The sequence below is a fragment of the Schistocerca serialis genome, chromosome 7 (genome assembly GCF_023864345.2).
Source record: "Schistocerca serialis cubense isolate TAMUIC-IGC-003099 chromosome 7, iqSchSeri2.2, whole genome shotgun sequence".
Classification (NCBI taxonomy): Eukaryota; Metazoa; Arthropoda; class Insecta; order Orthoptera; family Acrididae; genus Schistocerca; species Schistocerca serialis.
Window position 1 is genome coordinate 249,037,615 of NC_064644.1, and position 24,651 is coordinate 249,062,265.

The 24,651-nt window shown below is 39.6% G+C and overlaps 1 protein-coding gene across 1 annotated transcript in view; it reads left to right on the top strand.

The window, feature by feature from the left end:
- Window positions 1-24,651, top strand: part of LOC126412995 (venom carboxylesterase-6-like) — a 122,137-nt gene that overhangs the window by 17,254 nt on the left and 80,232 nt on the right. The window contains exon 2 of the mRNA XM_050082887.1: window positions 12,527-12,661. Coding sequence (XP_049938844.1) covers window positions 12,527-12,661 — 135 coding nt within the window. The remainder of the gene's footprint in view (window positions 1-12,526; window positions 12,662-24,651) is intronic.

A 24,651-nucleotide genomic window follows, 5' to 3' on the forward strand; every position in this document is an offset into this window, starting at 1 on the left:
AGTACAAGAATAGATGGTAGAGCATTTCATTCAGTACATTTTGAAATAAGTGTAAGTATCTGTTCGAATACTGATGCTTCCTGTGACAAAGTCTGCAAAGCTTATTAATTTCTTTCATAATGCGTTCAGATGGGTTACAATGTGGAGAGTACAGTGATATATTTAAAAAAAAAGGTTTTATTTTACGATTCCGAAGCTTGCGTGACCAACTAGCAGATATGAATTGTAGTTCGTTATCTGAAATGACCTTGCCAACGTTTTCGACTTAATTTAAGAAACTTTTAACAAAGGCATTGGATATAGAACGTCCAGTGACTTTACGTAACGGTGTGAAAGAAACAAATTTCGAAGTAAGTTTAACAGTGACGAAAAGGAACGAAAATCCATTCACTGTTTTAACAAGGGGTCCCAGGAGATCAACTGCAGCTAATTCTTTTAACCAAGTAGGAATAATAGGAAACAATGAAGCACGATGTGAGATGGTAGACGGTTTAGCTTTCAACAAAGTTTGCAAATAGACAGAACTCTCCTCATTCTCTTTTTCATGTTGTTTAAACAACAAATCGTCCGAAGTATATGATAACATTTTCGTGGACCGAAATATGCCTAGCTGAAATGACTGTACCAAATGAGCTTCTCAACAAATACGTCAGGAATACAAAGTGCCCATAGTTTGTCATCAACAGTACAACGTTTGAAGAGTATGTTATTTCTAACCAGATAATAATGACGAGTCTGCGTGTGTGCCTTTCATGCCATTTACTTTTAATATCTTCCCAAATCGGATCGCCAGATATTGAAATCTTATTGTAGAGACGCAGGAGGACTTCCTTCGACCGTCGATCTAACTGTTACAACATGCTGTAGGTTGTCAGTTCGTTTCCAGGGATCGTATCACAAGCATCTGACAATGCAGAATCCAGCTCCCACAGAGAGAAAAGCTGGTTGTATTCTTCCATGTTGGTGGAATGGAAATCAAGATCAGCCTTCTCCTAGGCCTCCCGATATCGGTGGGATCCTGGATGGAATCCGCCGTAATGGATTTATATGATTCAGCCATTGTCCGAGCTATATCCCTCATCGATGTTACAAGAGACGCCTGTATTCGTACAGCTGCTATTGGCGGTCGAGAATTGTGCCTTGAGATCATCCTGATGGCTTCCCATGCATTACTTGCGGCTGTGGACTTATTCATAGAGTTCTGGAACCCTTGCCAAGACCTCTGCTTACTCGCCCCAGCTATTGTCCTCGTCTTTGCACGCGCCATTCGAAAGTTTGCAAGATTCTCATCTGCTGGGCATCGATTGAATCTGCGCATAGCTGCCCTCCTGTGTCTCATTGCAAAACAAGTCATCGTTCCACCAAGGGACAGGTCGCCTCCTAGGCACTACCACAGTCTTTGGGATAGATTGTGAATCACAGCTGCAATGTGATCCAACCAGTCCTGGACGCTGTCACATTGCTCGAAAACAGATAACTGCCTGTAAAGCATCCATGTAGCCTTCTTGAATAATCATCTCGATGGCTTTCTTGATGAGAAGACGTCGTGACAAAAAGTTAATCATCTGCTCTGATTCTCGAAGTGCCCTTCTCGCTGCTGGACGGCTGTACCCAGCAGATCGGATGGTGCAACAGGTACAGGACGCTCTCTTTCTCTTGCACAGGCAAAATAAGCAAATAAAGTTTTGCTGGGTTCCAGGGCACATAGGCATCACGGGAAACGAACTCGCTGATGCTGCTGCTAAGGAGGCTCGCTCCCTTCCTCCTCCTGCGGGCTGTCACTTCATTTGTGACCAGGAAGGCCTTATGTTGGTGGGAGTCTCAGTGGCTGGCAGTGAGGAATGATAAACTGCGTTTCGTAAAGACTTCTGTGCGACCATGAATCACCTCCTTCCGCTCGCGACGGTGTGAAGAAGTACTGGGCTTAGAGTGGGACATTGTCCATTGACACATGGCTTCCTCTTTCGTCGGGAGAAGCCCCCAGTATGTCAGAGATGTGGGACACAGCTGTCAGTACATCTTTTAACTGTGTTTTATATGACGACCTGAGGGTTGAAATGGGTCTCCCAGAGGATCTCCCTTCTATTTTAACTGATAACGAGGCGAGTGTTGTTCGTGTCTTAAAATTTTGTGTGGTGTCCGGAACTCTTCCCAAAATACTGGGTGCGAGATCTTAATGTGTCACAGAGTGGCTGGGTCACGTATTATTTCTAAGTCGTCATCCAGCCACGGTTATTTGTCCCTTTTGTAATAGCATCCTTAGACGTATTTTATCCGTGATTTTATTTAGTTATCCCACTGTGTCTCTCTGGGATTTTATTATGAGCTTTTATTAACCTCACCTTCTTGGGGTTGCTGTATGTTTCCTACGGAGGGACCAAACGTAGTTTTCCTGTTTATCGACCTTCTTCCATAGATTGTGAAAATCTTCTTTGGTATGACATTAATGCAAGGGCGCTGACGACGTAGCTGTTTAGCGCCCTCCACCATAAATCATCGTTATCATCATCAAATCGGATCCTTGTCTTGCTCATGAGCACTGTCCATTAAAGATGCAGTGTCGAAGTTTTCAAAAGCAACTTTTTGAATGTAAAGAATACTGAAATTTTTCTCAAGGTTGGCATCTGTGTTGCTTTTCTCAAGACCGACCGATACACGTGAATGTGCGTTTGCAACAATGTTTTCCATGCCAGGAATGTAAACTATTGTGAAGCGGAATTCTTGCAGAAATAATGCCCAATGTTTCAAACTGTCAGGATTTAATTTTGAAGACATAAAAATTTCCGTGCTTGATGATCACTATAAACTTTTACATGTTTGCCAGAAAGAAAGAAACGAAATTTGTCAAATGCCCAAACGATAGCTGAAGCTTCCAATTCAGTGACGGAATAATTTTTCTCAGATTTTGTTAGCACACGGCTAACAAAAGCGATGGTTTTCTGAACAATAATGACATTTTCTCTTACGTCTTGAAATAAAGGCACCAAGACTAACTTTAGAAGAATCCGTGTTAATACAGAAATCCTAGGACAGATCTGGGTGTAACTATCGGGGTGGCGCAGTGGTTAGTACACTGGACTCGCATTCTGGAGGATGACGGCTCAAACCCGTCTACGGCCATCCTGATTTAGATTTTCTGTAATTTCCCTAAATCGTTTCAAGCAAATGCTGGAGTGGTTCCTTTGAAAGGGCACAGCCGATTTCCTTCCCAATTCTTCCCTAATCCCAGCTCTTGCTCCGTCTCTCAAAAATGGTTCAAATGGCTCTGAGCACTATGGGAGTTAACATATGAGGTCATTAGTTCCCTAGAACTTAGAACTACGTAAACCTAACTAACCTAAGGACATCACACACATCCATGACCTAGGCAGGATTCGAAACTGCGACCGTAGCAGTCAAGCACAGAATGTATTTCTGTTCTAACACGGTCCCTATAATGTGCTGGAATTACGTATGGTCTGAAGCAAAATTTTGTGTGCTCACGAACTCGAAATTTGTTTTGAAATCCTTTAATTGTTCCTGTTTTGTGAGGAAAAACTGTGGAATGTGATTGTAAGATGTCAAAAAGGTCCTGCCTATCAGTGTCATTACAGTTCTCAAATGTTTGAATTTTTTTCTCACTTAAAACATTAGTATCTAATACATCATCAATATCATCCCTGTCAGTACTTGAAAAGTGATTATTAGTCTCAAATTTCGCCGAAAGTTGCAGACTGTGAGCTGACAAAAGGTAAAGCCGATTGATTGCCTTGTCATGGTTTGAAAGCTAATCTTCAAATTTCAAAGCTATTGGCCTACCTTCTTTGTCTAAACTTATTTCAACATCGTGAAAGTTTAAAATTGCTTTACACTCATTCAAAATATCTGCACCTAATACAATCTCCATCAACAATAATGGAATAATAAAAAAAATCAATATAAATCTGTGGCTCTGACAAAAGAATTCATAGTTTGTTGGTGTATATCTACACTTTTCCAATAGCTGCCATTTGTAATTTAATTTTACGTGAAGGAAGTGTGGGGCAACAGTTCGATTTGTTGCATTTACTGAAAGCTGTTTCACTAATTACCGAAACAGGACTGCCAGAGTCAAGTACTGCCGTAAATTTTATGTCATTTGTTGTGAAGTGCTGGCCGCTGTGGACGAGCGGTTCTAGGAGCTTCAGTCAGGAACCGCACTACGGTCGCAAGTTCGAAATTTCCTCAGGCATGGATGTGTGCGATGTCCTTAGGTTAGTTAGTTTTAAGTAGTTGTAAGTCTAGGAGACTGATGACCTCAGATGTTAAGTCCCATAGTGCCTAGAGCCTTTTTTTTGTGTTGTGATTTGAATTACAGGATATGCAGTATTGTTCTGTTTCATGTCATGTACCAGGAGTAAAATGTACCTAATCACTTTCATATCCACATAATTGATAGTCATGGTAGCTACATTGTCAGCCTCATAAGTATGTTTTGTAGCCGCCTGCAGTGCGAGTCATTGCCCTATTATCTCTTTGTTGTCACACATCGTTGCTGGCATTTGGAGGTCTAATTTCAACAATTTCAGCTTGTCGAGAGGGCCCTGTCCTATCTGAATCATACCAGTTCTGATTAAATTCAGGTCTGTTGGAATGACTATATCGTCTGTCATCTTGTCGGTAATTTCTGTAGTTTCTTTCATGTTGATTAAGTGGTGGAGAATTTCTCCAGAAGCGTAATAACGAGATGGACTGTTGCGTCTGAAGTCATTTTGCCTCCCTTGATAATAATTATTCTGGTTCCCATGTTGTCTATTTCTACGGTTGTCTCTGTCATAATCATTACCATGGAAATGTGATCTGTCACTTTAATTATTAATGTTCTGTCAATGGTTGCCATACGGGTAGTGTCTGGTTTGTTCACGATTTGCGTTATAACGATAGACCTGTCGTGTATGGTTATTGTTTCTGTCGTCACGAAATTGTGATGTATGTGACCTGTAATTGTTGTTGTTTTCCTTCTTTCGCATCATGAAATTCTCCGTGTCGATTTCCAGTTCTTGCAAAAGCCCTGAAAAGCTTCGATATCATCTTTACAACGTTCAACCAAAATAATATATCTTAATTGTTCAGGCAATTTAATTAAGCAAATGCGAATAAGTTGCAAGGGGCTGTACGGGTTTGACAAATACTGATTCTTGTGTAACATATCTTCAAAATATTTAAGAGGGCTGGAAAATTCAGACTGTTTTAAATGCTTCATCATTATAATACTGTGTTTTACTCGGTCTTGTGTAGCCTTAGACCATTATGCTGAAAGGAAGACATGATAAAAATCTTCTTCAATGTGACAGTCGTGAAAATCGATCGCATCCTTACAGCTGGTTCATTTTCTAAATAGCCACATATAAATTCTAATCTATTCTCTAATGACCAAATAAAAGGAAAACAGTATGAAAATTTATGAAGCCAAGTTTGTGGATGTATGTCATTACTAGAGTTCTGGAATGCTTTAAATTTACCCGTTCTGATGAAGAGCTTAAAGTCATCTTGTCGGTGAGACGCAAATCGAACAGTGTTACGTTGTGTCGGCACACAGTGGATCGGAATTCCAAAAAGCTGGTCAAAATATAACGAGTTGTTGAATTTGTACCAAACTTTGTATGTAAGGCTAACGAAGTTTCAGATTAAGAATATCAAAAAGTGAAAGAAAACAAAATGGCGGGTCAAAGGTGGCGGGCTCTAAGCACACTACTGTCATTTTATTTATATAAAGGTAATGTTTAGGGAATTATCGAGGTTGCTGATCAAGACTGAGTTCAAAAATTAAAAAAAAAATTTTGGATCCAAGATGGCACGCAAAAACTGATGTCTTTTTATTTATACTGATTTATATATTTATATTTATATAAAAGTCGGTTTTTGGGAGTGTTGTAGTTAATGGTTAAAAATATATACCAAAAAAAAGTGGAAAGCTCGAAGAAAGGACCAAGTAGAGGATAGAAGATGGTGTAAAATATTACAAAGAATTATTTCATTTCAATTACAATTATTTATTTTGCAAATTTTTTGTAACTAAAATTAAAAGCTTTCTACTTCCTATTCTTTTCCATCTTCATCATCTTCTTTTTCTGCTTCAGCTGAATCGTCATAATCTTCAAACACTGTTTCCTCATCATCTGCATCTGAATCTTCACAATCTTCCGCCACAGGAACTAAGAGGGCAACGGCTTCTGGCGACAAACTCTTCAGTTTCTTTGGCGAAGATTTGCGTAAGGAAGTAACGTAGGTGTCTATCGTTGCCAATAATCTGCTGATCACGTCTTCCATGGTCTCAACTCTTGAAAACAGTCGAGAAAAACTACGGCGATATTGCTCTATCAACCTATTGATTGATTTCTGAACATCCTCCGACAGTTTGCCGATGGGTAAAATGGCCGAAGAAATAATATATGGACTGTGAATCAACAATCTATGGATCGCTTTTGGCATGTTGCGCCAGGGGTGTTCTTTCACGTAGTATCTGGAGCATTGCACACTTTACCATCTACAATGGTAATGCTTAAACTGTATTTAATGGAAATGTCTTTCCCATGAATGACTGTTTCGAATGCTTGTAGTTGTTCGATCTGTTTGTAGAAATTCGCTTTCTCATTTAAAGACGTTTGCTTTGCACTTGAGTGGTCTGCAAAACAGGGCTGAAGACGGCTTATAATCCATAAGATCTTTTCTTCTTTCATTTCTTCACTTACACCTGCTAGTTTCAGTGGAACAAGCGAAGTGAAAAATAAACTTGCATCTGAAATACCCGAATCTAAAAACTTCATTTTATACATGCTTTGCCCGGAAATTCCGTCGAAGCCCCACTTACAGATAAATGCCATATTAGACATTTCTGAATCACTCATATGTACCATATCGTCTTGTTTCAGCAGTAGAACACATTGAGCGGCGTAGTCTAACAAAGCTTGCAACCTTACCTCAGCTTTTGATTCGGTAAAAGTGAGGGTTTCGTCTGGAGGGCAGCAAGCTTTTATTGCTGCCAAAACAGCTGAGTACGGTGGATAAAGTGTGTTTAAGCCTTTTCCTTTAGCCCCATTTCTCAAATGCTGGTAAGATTCTTTTGACTATTTCAAGTCTAAAAGAAGTGCTAGATCTTCATTTGCATCATACGAGGATGGCGATGATGTTGACAATCGCAAGTCTGCCTTGTATTTTTTCGCCGTGGATGGACTTGAGAATGTGACGTCTTTCACAATCTTCGCAGCGTCTGGGTGCTCCGAAGATCGAAGACTCATTTGCGCAGCGAACGATAATTCGACAGGACTGAACTTCGTACGAATCTCCTCAGTTGTCCTTCTTTTGAACCTATCCGATAATGTTTCAAATTTTGTAGCAGGTCGGCCTGTGGATTTAGTCACACTTGCAGGTTTAGCATCAATCGGAATATATACTGTTGTATTTAACCAGCTTTCGTTCTTCTTGAAAAAATAATCTTGTCGCGTAGATGTTTCCTTATATTTCTTAACTTTGTCAACAGAATCGAAATGGTAGGTCTCATATCATCGGGATTTGTAAATGTATGTCCACTTTTTTGTGTCAAAGACTTTTCCAAATGTTCTATGACCGCCCCCAAATCGTTTGACAACTACTCTTTTGTTATTAGAAAAATATCTTTCCTCGAAAATTCGATCCTGGAATACTCTGGATCAGATGAAACTGAAATTTAAAAAAAAAAAGATATGTGTTACACTTTCCGTCATTTTTCTAATTATTTTATTCTTTACAATTCTCCTACGCGTTGATTATAATGTAATTGTACAAATGTAGCCCATAATTAATTTATTCTATTGTAATTTTTGAAGATGTCTCAACAATGACATTTTGTAAGTATCGTTTAAAACGTGACTCCAAACCAGAGCAGCAACTAGTAGCAGGATTTGAAGCTTAATTTACAAAGGTAATAATATATACTTGCGGGCACAGCGCAAAAGAAAGCGGAATGTCGTGGAATTCATAACTTATCTCTATTTTAATTACATTATACAACTTTCTCGTCCATTTTCCTGTAGTACGTTAATTGAAAATAAACTTACATAATTGATGATTTAACAGTGACATAAATGTTTTTGCAATTTTGTCATATGATGACATGGTTGGAGAGCGTAGCTGTTATTTGAAGACAAATGTTGATGGTGTTGAGACAGCAACCACCCACAAATTTATTTTCAGTTCCTTTGTTCAAAAGGTACCGTTATTGATTTAGAATCATTACGATTCATCTTCAGACGGTTTTCATGATTTCATTACATGTGTTACGTTTTTTTACAGATTATAATCTGTAAAAAAATTAATTAATTAATTAATTAATTGTCGTGAAATGTCGGTTTGTAGTGTTTGTTTTCATAGTCCAAGAGATGTGAATACATTCCAACTGCACTCTTATCGTTGCACACGTAAATTTTTCTCACTGAAGACTGGATTTGTCACAGTATAGATTTCTAAGACGCACCACATGTTTCGATACATACAAAGCACTTGACTTGTTTGGAAAGCCTTTCTGATCCCTTCTACCATTTCATTAGACATGCGTTTTCAGCTACAACCTTACTGTTTGTTTATACTCTCAATGGCTAGGAACTTGGTACATCAAGACTTAATCTTCCTTTGAAATTCATGTGGGAAATTTATGCATCCACACCACGCATTGGTTCCTCTCCTGAGGTGCATTCATTTCTAGTAAATACTTAACATCTGAAACAAAAAATGAATCTTTTAGGAAAAGTTAGCACAAACCTTTTAGAGTTGATTGATGATGCCGCGAGCCACAAGTATCTGTGTGTCACAGTTATTTTAGTTGCATTTGGAAGTCAGGGAGATTGCACGTGGACACCTTCTGTTATTTTCGACGTTATCGTATAAGAAAAGAATTAACGTGCGTGAATTAACAAATGTTTTGCACCTCGTTCACCCAAAAGGTTGCTTCTCTATGATTTTTCACGTAGGCACATCATTGTTTCTCTTATAAAATCTGTTGATCCAGCGAAAGTAAGTTTCGTTCCAGGAAATGTGAGAAAATACCTGTGGCAGAAATATTTTAACATATACTGCTACCTCATCAAGAGGAATCACGCTGAACGTTGAAAGAAAGACCGACCATAATGACACTAGAAAAGAATTAAGAGATTTGTTTTCCTCAAAAAGTGAGTAGACTCTCATAAGTACAGATCAGTGTATATTGTACACGATTTCAGAAGACATGATAAGGAGGCGAATCGAAGATCCCCGTTCTGGTCCATATGGGCCAATCCAGACTAACCGACGGCCGTATCATCCTCTTGCAATGGCGGTGGGCGGATGCGGTGAGGAAGGTCGTATAGTCAGAAGATTGTTCTCCTAGCTGTCAACGGTTTCTTCGAGTTTGGAGCCGCTGCCATTCATTCAAATAGCTCCCCAGTTGAAGAGAAGTGGACATCTCAAGAAATGCAACCATAAAAGTTAGAAAGAAAAACATAGGTACAAAGAAGGTAAACGCGAAAAAACCATGAGTAACAGAAGAAATACTTCAGTTGATCGACGAAAGAAGAAAGAACAAAAATGTTCAGAGAAATTCAAGAATACAGAAATACAAGTCATTTAGGAGTGAAGTAAATGGAAAGTGCAGGAAAGCTAAGGCAAAATAGCTGCAGGAAAAATGTGAAGAAATAAAAATGATTGTTGGAAGAGCTGAATCAGCATATAGAAAAGTAAAAAGAACCTTGGTGAAATTAAAGGCAAGGTGGTAAAATTAAGAGTACAATCGGAATTTCACTGCTAAATGCAGACGAGAGTACATTGAAGAGCTCTATGAGGGGGAAAACTTGTCTGACGAAGTTACAAAAGAAATAACATTCGTTATAGAAGAGAGAAGGGATCCAGTATTAGAATCAGAATACAAGAGAACTTTGAAAAACGTACCGTCGAATAAGGTAGAAGGGATAGACAACACTCCATCAGAATTTCTAAAATCTCTTGGGGACATGGTGACTATTAACGTTTGTGTGTAGGATGCATGAGTCTGGCGATATACCTTCTTACTTTTGGAGAAAACATCATTAACACAATTCCGATGATTGCTAGGGCCGACAAGTGTGAGAATTACCAAACAGTCAGCGTAATAGTTGATGCATCCAAGTCGCTGACAAGAATTATATAAAGAAGAATGGAGAAGAAAATTGAGGATGTGTCAGGTGACGATCAGTTTGGCTGTAAGAAAGTTAGAGCAACCAGAGAGGGAGTTATCACCTTGCGGCTGATAATAGAAGCAAGATTTAAGAAAAATCAAGTCTCGTTGATAGGATCTGTCGATCTGGAAAAAGCGTTCGACAATGCAAAATGGTGCAAGGAGTTCGAAAACTAGGGGTAAGTTATAGCGAAAGACGGGTAATACACAATTTGTACAAGAACCAAGAAGGCCCAATAAGAGTGGGATACGAAGAACGAAGTACTCGGATTGCAAAGGATGTAAGACGGAGATGTAATCTTTCGCCGCTACTGTTCAATCTGTACTTCGAAGAAGCAATTACGGAAATGAAAGAAAGGTTCAAGAGTGGAATTAAATAAAAATCAAGGTGAGAGGATGTCAGTGATAAGCTTCGCTGATGACATTGCTATCCTAAGTGAAAGTGATGAAGAATCACAGGATCTGCTGAATGGAATGATTAGAGTAATGAGTACGGAATATGGATTGAGAATAAATCGAAGAAAGACGAAAGTATTTGAGAAGCAGCAGAAATGAGAACAATAAGTATCTTAACATCAGGACTGGAGATTACGAAGTAGATGAAGTTAATAATTCTGCAATCTAACCAGCAAAATTGCAAGGAGGACATCGAAAGCAGACGAGCCCTGGCAAAGAGAGGATATAATTTCAGAAAGAAGTTTCTGACTATGTACGTCTGGAGCGCAGCATTGTATGGTAGGGAAACATGGACTGTGGGAAAAAGAAGAGAAATTGAAGCATTTGAGATGTCGTGCTACAGAAGAATTTTGAAAATTAGGTGGACTGGTAAGGTAATCAATGAGGACGTTCTCCAGAGAATCGGCGAGGAAGGGAACATATAGCAAACACTTACAATAAGAAGGAAGTGGATGATAGGACATTTGTCAAGACGTCACGGAATAACTTTCGGGATCGGCGAGGAAAGAAACATATGGGAAACACTTACAAGAAGAAAGAAGAGGATGATAGGACGTCCGTCAAGATGTCACGGAATAATGTTCGGGTTCTAGAGGGAGCTGTAGAGGGCAAAAACTGTAGAGGAAGACATAGATTGGAATGTACCCAACAAGTAATTGAGGACCTAGGTTGCAAGGGGTACCCTGAGATGAAGAGGTTGGCACAGGAAAGGAAATTGTGGCAGGCCGCATCTAGCCAATCAGAAGACTGAGTTGTCATCAAGCAGCAAGAGCCGAACCCAATTCCTCCACATGGATGGAGATAGGCAAAAGAGACAGGACTGCATGTGGTTGGCAATTCAGTGCATTGGCGCTCAGCATTATTTGACAGTGTGCATTGTAATGAAACGTTGTAAACTTCTAACACCGATGTAAAAGGAGGCGGAGGATATCACGACTGTTGGGATCGCGTGTTCTCTGACAGGTTGATGGAGGGCGTGACAAGCAGACGACTCCTGATGGCAAACACAAAGCCTTTATTTTAGTAAAAAGAAGTCGTTACGATTGCTGGATGGCCCTCAGGGTGAATTTTCATCTCTTCGTATACGCCGGAGGAGACGGTGGCTAGCTTCAGTAGCCGGGAGAACAGCTGCTTCCGACTATGAAGGGACTGGCCTGCTCCCCCTCCGATGATGCCTATAGGACGATAGATTGCTCCGACAAGGGCCGGCGCTCCCAGATGATGTAATCGGGGCACGGTTACTGCACACCGTGCCGTCACTTGGATGGGGAGCGCGGCATCGATCGTCACGTAACCCACCTGTTGTTGTCCACGTTTCGCCTTCCTGTTGTCTGACTCACCTGGTCAGCGATCCACTCACAAGCCCTCATCCTCCTGAACTCTTAACGAAAATCACAGCACTTCTTCAAACCTTTTTAAGGTTTTTAGCCAATTAGACCGTTTTTTTCTCTTCAGAAGTTTCTTCTACGCATTCTTAATATTAACTTGGAGTAGGCTGTGTGTCGACCAGTAGTCTGTAGAGGACTATTTGGAATTTGCGCTCTTTAGTAGAGAGAGTGCTATAGAAATGTAGAAATGAAATGATCGTGTGGCATTGTTGGGCGGGAGGCCCCTCCGGGGAAGTTCTGCCGCCGCGTTGCAAGACTTATTTGAGGAGACGTCGCACTCGGCGACTTAGGCTGCGGTGATGGAGAGATGATGATGAGGACAACACCCAGTCCACGAGAGGTGAAAATCTCCCGCCCGGGCGGGAATCGAACCCGGATCCACTGCATCGTAGGCAGACACGCTGCCTTTCAGCTAACCTGGCGGACAGTACTATACAGTACGGCAGCGAGGCAACTGCAACAAACGCATGTTTACGTGTACTAAAGTAAGACGTTTTTGCAGGGGGACGATGTGAATGTAACGGTGGAGACGGGAACCCTCAGGGGCGTGGTGGCCTCCTCCATCAACGGAACGCTCTACAACAGGTTCGTCGGCATCCCGTATGCTCAGCCGCCTCTTGGAGACCTCCGTTTTCGGGTAAGTCTAGCATTTTCAGTTGTTTTATTCAGGGGTTACTTAAACAGCTTTACTAGGAGTTCGAAATGCTTTTATTATTAGTATCATGACTGAATCAGCCTTTTATACAGTGACCGAACACTGTCAAACATTAAAATTTTATTGCTGCATTATGACTGCTCACCTGTGACACACTTCTTCTTAAACGTGCACTTGTCACTTGTGAATTACCTCTAAGTTTAAAACTGATCGGACATGACGTCAAAGCAAAAATTTTTAGGGAAAAGAATACAGCTGAAGAGAGTAAACGAATTATTTGACAACTACCTCTAATGATATAATTAGCCAGTCGAGTTGTGTAAAAATATATAATTTTTGTGTAAACCTTACAGTGCAGTCGAACCATGATTTGATGATTTTAACCTGTAACAATTTCATCGTGACCGTTGAACCGAAAGTGAAGACGATAAAGTTGCGTCTGAGATACAAAATTCATACTTTATTTAATTATTTTTTTTATTTTGTGGCTATGAACTACAGATTTTAAATAACTAAAAATACCATGATTTAGCACAACAGCTGCATGTCACTTCTTTATTGAAGCATTACCAGTTTCTAACTACCATGTGGCCTTGCACTTCACCCTCGCAGTATGTGGTCTCATTCATTGCCATTTTGTATGTCTGATACAGCAAACTCGATCGTGCGTGGACGGATGTCCGAGGATGGTCTGTTATTTGTCTGGAATTGGTAGTGTTTCATTACAGTGAGGTACAGCTATTGTGTCAAATCATTATTTTTATAATTATTTTATCTTTATTTTGAGACTGGATGACACTTGTCATCACAAGTGTCTCCGGCCGGAGTGGCCGAGCGGTTCTAGGCGCTACAGTCTGGAAGCGCGCGACCGCTGCGGTCGCAGGTTCGAATTCTGCCTCGGGCATGGATGTGTGTGATGTCCTTAGGTTAGTTAGGTTTAAGTAGTTCTAAGTTCTAGGGGACTGATGACCTCAGAAGTTAAGTCCCATAGTGCTCAGAGCCATTTGAACCAACCATCACAAGTGTCATTTACCCCAACGGGTGCGGTGGTCAGGTAACGGGATGTTGGGTGGTTGCGGAAAAGTAGTGTGTGCATGCTTTTCTGTGATTTATAAAAGCTCTCCTTAAAAGTAATCTTTATTTTCCTGAAAAACGGTGGAAACGTCACACTCGGTTATAGTTTGTAAACTATAGCAGCACTCTTGGAGGGAGGGAGAGAGGAAGTGGCATTCCTTGGAAGAACCCTGCAACTGGCCTTCAGGGACACCCAAAATCAGTTGTCTGTTACCTGTCTAGTGGTATAGTTCAGCGTGCAGTGATTTGCGTCGATTCTTTTCGTGGGATTTTACTCACTATTATCATTCAGTTTACTTTTTCTTACTTACTTACTTATTCCAAAGTGACATATACGCGTAACAGATTGCAGGAAAACTGGGGAATACGATGAAGAGGAGGGACTTTCGGAGTAACGAGCGTTCTGGCGCTTCCTATGTCACTACAGCTTGTGTTAAAGAGAAGACACAAAATTAACTTTTTGATAATATTACCAACCTCATTCAAACGGCTGCTGTTTATACAATCGTCAGACTCATCACTATAGGACGTATTAGAAAGAAACGTTTACTGGAATCGTCACGAAAGAAAACTAAGAATTTTGGGAGGAAACCCATCGTTACAGATAGTTTTATAAAATCGGTGTTTCCACAAACGGTGGAGAAATTTAACATGAAACAAAAAGTTGCCTATCTTATGAAAATTACTTACTGCTACAGAACAAAAAAATCCATTTTCCTTGGCAGAAAGATGTTCTACACAAGGCACTGCGTGTAATATGATTTATCTGGAAGAGATCTGTAAAGGAAAGAACACGTAAATACTTGATACAAGTAAGGAAATTAAGGGAGCAGCGTAGGAAGATCTTTTACATTGATTAAACTTGGGTGGACAACATTACTTATAGAATATGTTGCAGGGTGCAGGCGGTGATGGCATCATGGGCAATGTTAGTGGAAGCAACAGTATTATTGTGGTCAATATTAGATCAAAAACTGGGTTTTTACTCCATGCTGAGTTTATTTATAAAGTGGGATGTGCAACAGGGGATTCCAGGGGGAAATGAATTACGAAAATTTTTTAATGAGTTCTTGACTAAAGCAATTCCGAATCTACCACCCAACTGTGTTACAGTTATGGACACTGTTTCTTATAACAACAAAGAGTGTAACGGAGCTCTACCTAGGTCCTCGATTTAAAAGGGAAATTACTCAGTGGATGCTGATGTGTCAGTGAGAAAGACGAAATTATTTGACTTAATTGTACAACATAACCGGAAGACAAAGTTCTCGAAATTAACAAAAGAACTTGAATCTCATAGACGCACTCTGGTGCCACTTTCACCCTATAATTACGGATTAAATCGAATTGAACCGGCATAGGCAAAACTCACAAATTTCGTCGGAGGAAGAAATAATTTTGGAGATATTTGCATGATGAAGTTACTGCAATAGGCGAAAGAAGATAGATAGCAATTTTCTGAGTTTTATTGTCGGTGTGCCACAATGTCATTCATTAATCATAAGGTTCATAGGCGATTCGAGTCTAACTGATCCCAATGTTCCAGGCAGGACACTGGAATCGCATTCAGGGCGACGATGGTTCAAATATCCATCCGGCCATCTTGATTTAAATTTTCCATGATTTCCGTAACATTCCAGCAAATGCCAGAATGTTCTCTTTGTAAAGGAGGCTCCCTATATTTTTGTAATCCAGCCGTGCTGTCGATGGGACGTTAAACTCTAATCTTCCTTCCTTTCTCCATGTCTCTCGAAGAGTGCGACAGTGAGCTATGTTACACAGAGTGCAAATCACTCTAGTTTACGAAAAATATAGATGCGTGGTGTAAGTGTGCGGGTGTTCTCTGGAGGAGGTAGCGGGGTGGGTTAAGTTGCGGGCAGCTGAAACATTTATTTATTTATTTGTCAACAATTTATAATAACAGGCTTCTGCCCGTATCAGGCAGAGTGGTGGATGTCGGACCCACTGTTCACCGTGCATAGTGGATGGACGCCCATTTGCGTGCTGACTACACAGCTCGGGGGTGAAGCGACCTTGCATTACGCGAGGACTATTTTTTTCAGCCTCCAATCGGTTGCGAAATGGAAATCACTGTGAAAGTCAAAGATTTTTTATTTGCTACATTTAGCTACTGCTCCCAGCTACTTTCTACATAGTCACCTCCAGTTCTCCAAGCTGGTCTGCACCTCTCTGTCTGTGCCAAAATGCTGACCTCGTAGGCAGCGGTTCATGTGAGTGAAGAGGTGAAATCAGAGAGAGCCAAGTCCGGGCTGTACGGTGGGCTATCAAACACTTCCCATCAGAAACGCTGCAGGAGCATCGTCATTTCTCCTGCAGAGTGCGGCTGAGCTTTGTCATTAAGAAGGAAAGTATAACAGTTACTTTATGTGGGTTGCAAGATATCAGGCGGGGTCCTGATCAGGGTCTTCACAATTGGCAGGAGACTCTCTTATTCCAGGTATGTTCACGCGCTCACTGTGAGCTCAGAACTGAAGTGTGCGATGTGACGGGATCGACAGGAATATTAGGGACACTGCACACCACATTTGCACAAAGCTTCATCGGAGTTTCACTGAGGTCGGTTAATAATTGTAAATTTTCGAGGTCAGCAACGGTCATTGTTGCGTAAGAAGCTAACGCAGCGGTTTGGCCCTACTTTGCTGTTAGCAAGACTAGCGGGAATCCGGACCATCCTTGGTGTGTGATGGAGGCGTAGACATCCGAGGTACGAACCCCGACCATGATCTCTGGCTGACAGCGCCTAGCCTCCGTGAGAGTCCATGGGATTGGCCGCTGGGAGGGCCTCGGTTCGACGCTCAGTCCATTGATATTGTGGATGAACACGCTAGCAGGCGATCCTGTCAGGACTGACGGTTGTGGGATGTTAGCCTCAGGGGGCTGATTCGATTACTCACCGATTCGATGCCCAGTCTTTTCCAACGATCAGTACCTGTATGATACAGGACGGGTTTGTACGTTATTTGCCAAAACACTGCCAAATCGATTCTAGGGTATTGTTAGGTTCGCTAGATACGGAGCTCCTAAGCATAGCGCTGTGCCAGTGGTTTGTGGCAAGTGGTATGCTTACGGCAACGATCCCTTGTCTTGGCTCACGTTACAGTGGAATTACATACCGATACTATTAACGAGCATCTGGTACAGAATCTTAAAGAATATTCTCACCTCAAACATTATGGCATTTCCTGGTGAAACAGAGGCTCCTATCCAAAAATTAGCACCGGTTCAGAAAAAGAACGCTCATATGAAAGACAGTTCGCTTTTTTCACTAATAATATCGTGACAAATAGGTGCAGGTAGATTTCATCTTCCTTGATTACGAAAAGATTTTCTGACACTATACCAAATTGTCGACTGATAATCAATATGCAGTCATACGAAGTGTCTCTTGATGTATACTGTTGGGGCGATGTTTGACTAATAGACGCAGGTACGCTATACTGGAACCCAAACGTTGAACAGAAACATATCAGATGCCATAACGAAGTGTGTTTCTGACTCTATTTGATAAATCCTTTGCTTATTTTGCAAACATTAGAGAACTATTAAATTGTTAGCTGATGAGACTACTGTCTGCATGGAAGTGTTGTCGTTAGAAGATAGTAAGGAAATGGAGAAATGTTTAGATAAAATTTGTATTTGGAGCAATGAGTAACAACTATTTCTAAATGTCCATAAAAGTATGACAATATCTGTAACAAGGAGAAAGAACCTTATAGTAATCGATTACAAGCAGTGAGCAACTTGAGCACTTTACATCGTGCAAGTATTTAGGAGTAACACTAATGATCGAAATGAATGGAGACGCACACGCGAACCCTGTTGCAGGAAAGGCGAATGGAAAATTTGGAGTTATTGGAAACATTCCAGGAGAGTGCATCGCGGAAGTAAAATTCAAGACAGTAGTGCGACCAATTTTGGAGCTCTATTCCAACTTTTAGATCCTTATCAAGTAGGCGTGACAATGCACATCGAACGAAATGAGAGAGAGGTTGCTGGTTTCTTCATAGGTCGGTGCAACCATAACCAAATACGAATTGATCTTGGAGGCTGAATGGGGATATGAGGAAGAAAGCCCACGATGTTCTCGCAAAATTCACAAGGCAACGTTAACAAGTGTCAATAAACGATCCTAATGAAACATGACGGGTGTGTGAGTGGCAACACACTGCAATACATATATTTTTGTTTGTGTCTAATTTGACTTTTAAGGGATAAAACACACCCCGGAATGTAATTTGGCATTTTAGGTTTAGAGCGAATATTATCGAAACGATTACATATAAAAAATGTTTTTCATATAAAGGTTGGTGTGTCGGAAGTTTTACTATAAAATATTATTATTATTATTATTATTAGCCTGGTGAAAGTGTAATCATAAAAAATTATTATAATGGCAACAGACACGCGGAAATGTGTAAAGCTCTATTTCTGACAATATTATCGTTATCTAAACGTTTTATCTAAAAATTGCTAGACTAACTAGTGAAACTTTACTATCGATGTTATAAAATCTGATATGTAGCCGTACAAGTTGTATTATTGAAACCTTATTCCGAAATTTCAGTACTCAAACATTTTCTGGAACTTCCTACTATCGGACATGTGAATATTCTGACAGAGAATAAATATCAGAAATTAATTACTCTTCCTATAAATAAAAAAAATCATTTCTCCTTCGTCTAAATGCAGTTTTTAAAATCTTCTTTAACATCTCCTAACAATTAATGTGTAAAGCTCTATTTCTGACAATATTATCGTTATCTATACGTTTTATCTAAAAATTGCTAGACTAACTAGTGAAACTTTACTATCGATGTTATAAAATCTGATATGTAGCCGTACAAGTTGTATTATTGAAACCTTATTCCGAAATTTCAGTACTCAAACATTTTCTGGAACTTCCTACTATCGGACATGTGAATATTTTGACATAGAATAAATATCAGAAATTAATTACTCTTCCTATAAATAAAAAAAATCATTTCTCCTTCGTCTAAATGCAGTTTTTAAAATCTTCTTTAACATCTCCTAACAATTAATACTTTAATGCTCCGCTGCAACTGCATGAATATTTTGCATCTAACAACATGCTACAATAATTCAAAAGAAATACTGCGATCCATGAAGAGTGCAATAAGTACTCCACATTTTGTTTTTATTATAAAAACTGAATGATAAGAAGGGTTTCGGTCCACAAGTCTTAAGCGGTGTAAAAAATGAAAGTAATCAATAAAAACTCTTGTGAGTCTTCAGTTTCTCCCGGCGTATTTCTTGCTCGAACAGACCACGGGTGTACCGCCGGGCCATAGTGTCCAACGGGTACAATATTTCGGCGATCAGACATATCGCCATCGTCAGGTGTACTGACGAACTGAGCTCCTGAGGCCGGGTGGCCGTGTTAAATCCCCTTCCCTCGCAAGGCGTTCTCTCCGCGGTCCGCGCACGCGCGGCAGCGGTCGCTGAGACACTGGTTCAATTGGTTCAAATGGTTCTGAGCACTATGGGTTTTAATATGTGAAGTCATCAGTCCCCTGGACTTTCTTAGCAGGAAGAAGTGAAAAAATTTTGAAATAAATTCGATTACTGCTAAGATCTGTGAGAAATTTCCATGAGACTGAGGGTGCGGTCAGAAGAGGTCCAAGAAGACGATTTCGTCTATGGTTTGTGGGATAATGCTAAGCCTTATTTCGGGCTGTAGACATCTAGTTACATTGACATAAATGCTCTGATAAGTCTTCATACTCGCTGACATGTTGCTGAAGATCATCTATCCTTGCAGTTGTTTTCAGCATTTATTTAGACGAAAAAGTGCGTAACTAGTATGTATTCATTTAATCAGACCGTAAATACTGTGCTTTGGTATGCAAAATGTTCATGATTTTGAGCTTAAGTCTATTCTGCAGTGAAAGACGCCATTACGAATGACGTAAAATTGCCAAGTTGTATTTTACATTCGATTTTGATTCATTGTATTAATGACTTTTTATATTTCATCCGCTATCTACTGAGATTTTATAGTATGTAGAAACTTTCGCATTTTTACTGTTCTTCCATGCTGCTTTTAAAATTAAATTTTGATTTTTCCGACACGTGGACTCATTATGTATCTTTTAAATTCTCCAGCAGATGTGATAAAGCATCGGGAACCACATTTGTTTCGCCAGATATTGTTAGATTTAAAAAGTAAATTCTTGTAAGGCGAGGCCCCATCTAGCAAGTCGATTGTACATTAATTTGCACTACAGTAGGAAAGATAATTACTAATAATCGGTCCAAAATGGTGATGACTTTTTTTAAGTAAAAGAGAAATGCTTCTGGTGCAAGACTTTTTAAATTGCAGTGTGCTTAAATTAAAAAAAAAATGACGTACGGAAACTACTGTGGAACATGGGTATAAAAAGAAATATTGGCATGAAGTAGCTTCTACCATTCATTGTACAGTAGGTTGGGAAGATGTAGGCAGATGTAATAGTAGTGAATATGCAAGGGAAAAAGATAGTAAGTGCATTACACATATAAAGAAAGTTCTACTTATCACTCGAAACAATAAGGACAGTAAAATACATAGAAGCTACCATCCAGAGTGACACCATAAAGTAGTAGCAAGAAAAGCATACTCCAGACTCTGATTCGCTGACAGAAATGGTACTCATCCAGTAAAGTAGTTGTGGTGGCTCCCTTAAAAAAAAAAAAATAATTAAGGATTCAGTCTTGAGTTCTTTCTATAATTTCATTTAGTATAGGTTGTGGCAGGTTAACCACTCCTATAAGGGACCGAAAACGAAAATACCCTAGAAAAATTAGTTTATCAATGTGAGAAACAGAACTAAAGCTCTAGTATACATATATGACTGCTGTTAATGTTCTGCTGCTCTGAACTCAACTAAGTTCCAAAGAGTACCAAGAGACAAAACAAGGAGTCAATTGCAGCCTCAGTGCCATGCAACAATAAAAAAACTGTACACTCAACAATTGATTAAAAATAAGATTAACTTGTAACACTACCTACCATTACCAAATCGGCCCTTCTGTGAAGGATTGAGCTGACCGTAACAGTACTTAATGACAAGGAATCTGTAATTTCGTAATCGCGAAGTTAGTGAAACGGTAACAACAGCAAAGTAAACGGATTTTGAATAGAGTTGTACTATATATGTACACACGGTCACCAGCCTAATTAGGCAATGCGGTATCAAGTTTTGTGGCAAAATGGAAATAAGCTTCACCTAAGAATACTAACCTTACTTGATAACCTAACTTATCTCTTCTAACACAGTTACTCTCAGTGTAATGCAGTAACTTGCCCTACCAAACAACACTACAGCTAACACTTATGCAGAACACAGAATGGCCAGTAAATGCGGCAATACGCACTGTCTCACAGTAACACTTGCTACTCGCAAAAACTGCTATGCAGTACAAAGAACAAATGCAGAAGGACATATGAACCTACTAACAAAGTCTGACTGGCAATAGTATGAACTATTATTATTTTAATTAACTATCACAAAAACCATCATGATGTTGAAACAGAATTGATTACTATGGACTTCATAAATTTGCACATGAAATTACTCTATACAAATGGGTGGTACAGTCATTGTTTAAAAGAAAAGTTTTCGTGCAGAATAAATGATTGTACAGGTTGCTGCACTTGCTCACAAAGAGCCTTTACTTTCATTTATCACAGAAGTTAAGTAGCTTATGGTGTCCCTTAAACTGGGATGGTTTGAAGAACCATCATCGCTTGTAATGGCAACACACAAAACTAAGAAAATGGCAAACAACATTAGTAACAACTTAAAGTATAATGAATATTGAAAAACTAGTTTAACAGATAACGAAGAGAGCTAGCAACTAGTCTCTCATTGGACTCAAAGTCAAACTGGCTTTATAAACGACTGCACAACTTGATAAAGCACTTTCAAACAACATATGAAAAGAACAAAAGGTTAGTAGTTTACAAACCTGTTCCAAGCGAAATAATACTTCTGTCTTTTTATAACTTTTACTTAAAGGCAGCTATAGGTACCTTATATTTTTGTCATTGATTACTTTAGTGGAAGCTTCTTACTTAATGAAAAGCTTTCTTTACAAACACACTTTAGGAAACTTTAATATGAAACATTAAGTGGAGTAAATCATTTACTACTGTACAGATAACTAACCAATCTTCATATTCCACACAGTTAATAAAATTGCAAAATCCGTCACTGCCAAAATTGTCAGTTTAATAAAAAACTGATTACTCGGAATTAATTCACTTGGAAAGGACCCTATCTAGGAATGTGACTGGGTAAAATCACGGGTGTCCACGCGTGAGTTACGAGTTCCACAAAAAGTTATTATACAATTCATAATACCTGGTCCATAGGTTGTATATATTTAGATAATCGTTCTTCTGAAGGTGGTAGCGCTTGTGGAAAATTACAGGGCCTATGAAATTAGCTACAAGGCAACCATGGTTCTTCATGTTATCCACATCCTGATACAAAACTTGTTGATGTCGTAAATTTAACCAGATAGGATCAATAATGATACTATGTTCGATAGGCCACTTTACATTCGATTCAAGGCTAATTTATATTCCCGCAAGCTCTTCTTGCCTCGATGTCACAGTCAGAAGTCGACTATATCATTCGCCACAAACAAAAAAGCCTTGCGTGGCAAGTCCATCTCTTCCAGTCCCGCCATACTGCTTTCGTAGCTGCGGGGCTTTGCTACAGGCTTACATTTAGCCTCCCTACTTATGGACCAGTAAAATATACAAAGTTTTTACAAATTATTACATTCATAAAGCTTTACACATTAAACCAAAGATACAGTTACTACATAATTCTTTAAAACGCCAAAATTATTAAAATAATTATTAAATGTTTATAGACCAAAGATATTGGCAATGCAGATACACTAGTGTACAATGTCAGCAGAGAACGAGAACGGATTATACTTAAATCTGTCGATTATTGATGTTACAAACGCACTTCAACTTAGTTCTTGGCTACCTGTCCACAGTATGCTTGGAACAGTCTTCCTAAGTCTTGCTTGTTACTCTCAACAGAATTAGACACTGGACGATATGTAGATCGATGTGATTGATGTTATCGTCTTGAGTGAATGAGTTTCACATTTTAGAGCTACACCGAGGTCCATTATCCGACCAAATACACTTGAGGCAGCCGGCCGATGAGGCCGAGCGATTCTAGGCGCTTCAGTCTGGGACCGCGCGACCGCTACGGTGGCAGGTTGGAATCCTGCCTCGGGTATGGATGTGTGTGACGTCCTTAGGTTAGTTAGGTTTAAATAGTTCTAAATTCTAGGGGACTGATGACCTCAGGTGTTAAGTCGCATAGTGCTCAGAGCTATTTGAACTATTTTTGAACACTTGAGCCAAATTATCTCCAGAAAATAATCTTACTTTAGTTTCGACTATGATTTTGTTGTTAGTTTTCCTCGGCAGTAATAAGCAAAAAAAATTTGAAAGTCATTCTACTATTACTAAGATATGTGAAAAGTTCAAAAAGACTCAGCAAGCTCTCTGGCAAGGTCCAAACAGATGGTTTCGCCTACTGTTTGTGGGAGAATATTATGCAATAATCTGGTAGGTTGCATACTTTGATAACTCTTCATGCTCCCTGAGATGTCTTACTGAAGATCATCTGTTCGTGAAGTATTTGTAAACATTTAGTTAAAGAGACACTGACTACTGAATTAACAATAAATTTTACAGTGTGTTAATGGATACTGTTGTTGTAGTCTTCAGTCCTGAGACTGGTTTGATGCAGCTCTCCATGCTACTCTATCCTGTGGAAGCTTCTTCATCTCCAAATACATACTGCAGCCTACATCCTTCTGAATCTGTTTAGTGTATTCATCTCTTGGTCTCGCTCTACGATTTTTACCCTCCACGCTGCCCTCCAATACTAAATTTGTGATCCCTTGATGTCTCAGAACATGTCCTACCAACCGATCCCTTCTTCTTGTCAAGTTGTGCCACAAACTCCTCTTCTCCCCAATCCTATTCAGTACCGCCTCATTAGTTATGTGATCTACCCATTTAATCTTTAGCATTCTTCTGTAGCACCACATTTCAAAAGCTTCTATTCTCTTCTTGTCCAAACTACGTATTTATTGTCCATGTTTCTCTTCCATACATGGCTACACTCCATACAAATGCTTTCAGAAACGACTTCCTGACACTTAAATCTGTACTCGATGTTAACAAATTTCTCTTCTTCAGAAACTCTTTCCTTGCCATTACCAGTCTACATTTTATATCCTCTCTACTTCGAACATCGTCAGTTATTTTGTTCCCCAAATAGCAAAACTCCCTTACTACTTTAAGTGTCTCATTTCCTAATCTAATTCCCTCAACATCACCTGACTTGATTCGACTACATTCCATTATCCTCGTTTTGCTTTTGTTGGTGTTCATCTTATATCCTCCCTTCACGACACTGTCCATTCCGTTCAACTGCTCTTCCAAGTCCTTTACTGTCTCTGACAGAATTACAATGTCATCGGCGAACCTTAAACTTTTTATTTCTTCTCCATGGATTTTAATACCTACTCCGAATTTTTCTTTTAGTTTCCTTTACTACTTGCTCAATATACAGATTGAATAACATCGGAGAGAGGCTACAACCCTGTCTCACTCCCCTCCCAACCACTGCTTCCCTTTCATGTCCCTCGACTCTTATAACTGCCATCTGGTTTTTGTACAAATTGTAAATAGCCTTTCGCTACCTGTAGCTTACCCCTGCCACCTTCAGAATTTGAAAGGGAGTATTTCAGTCAACATTGTCAAAAGCTTTCTCCAAGTCTACAAATGCTAGAAACGTAGGTTTGCCTTTTCTTAATCTAGCTTCTAAGATAAA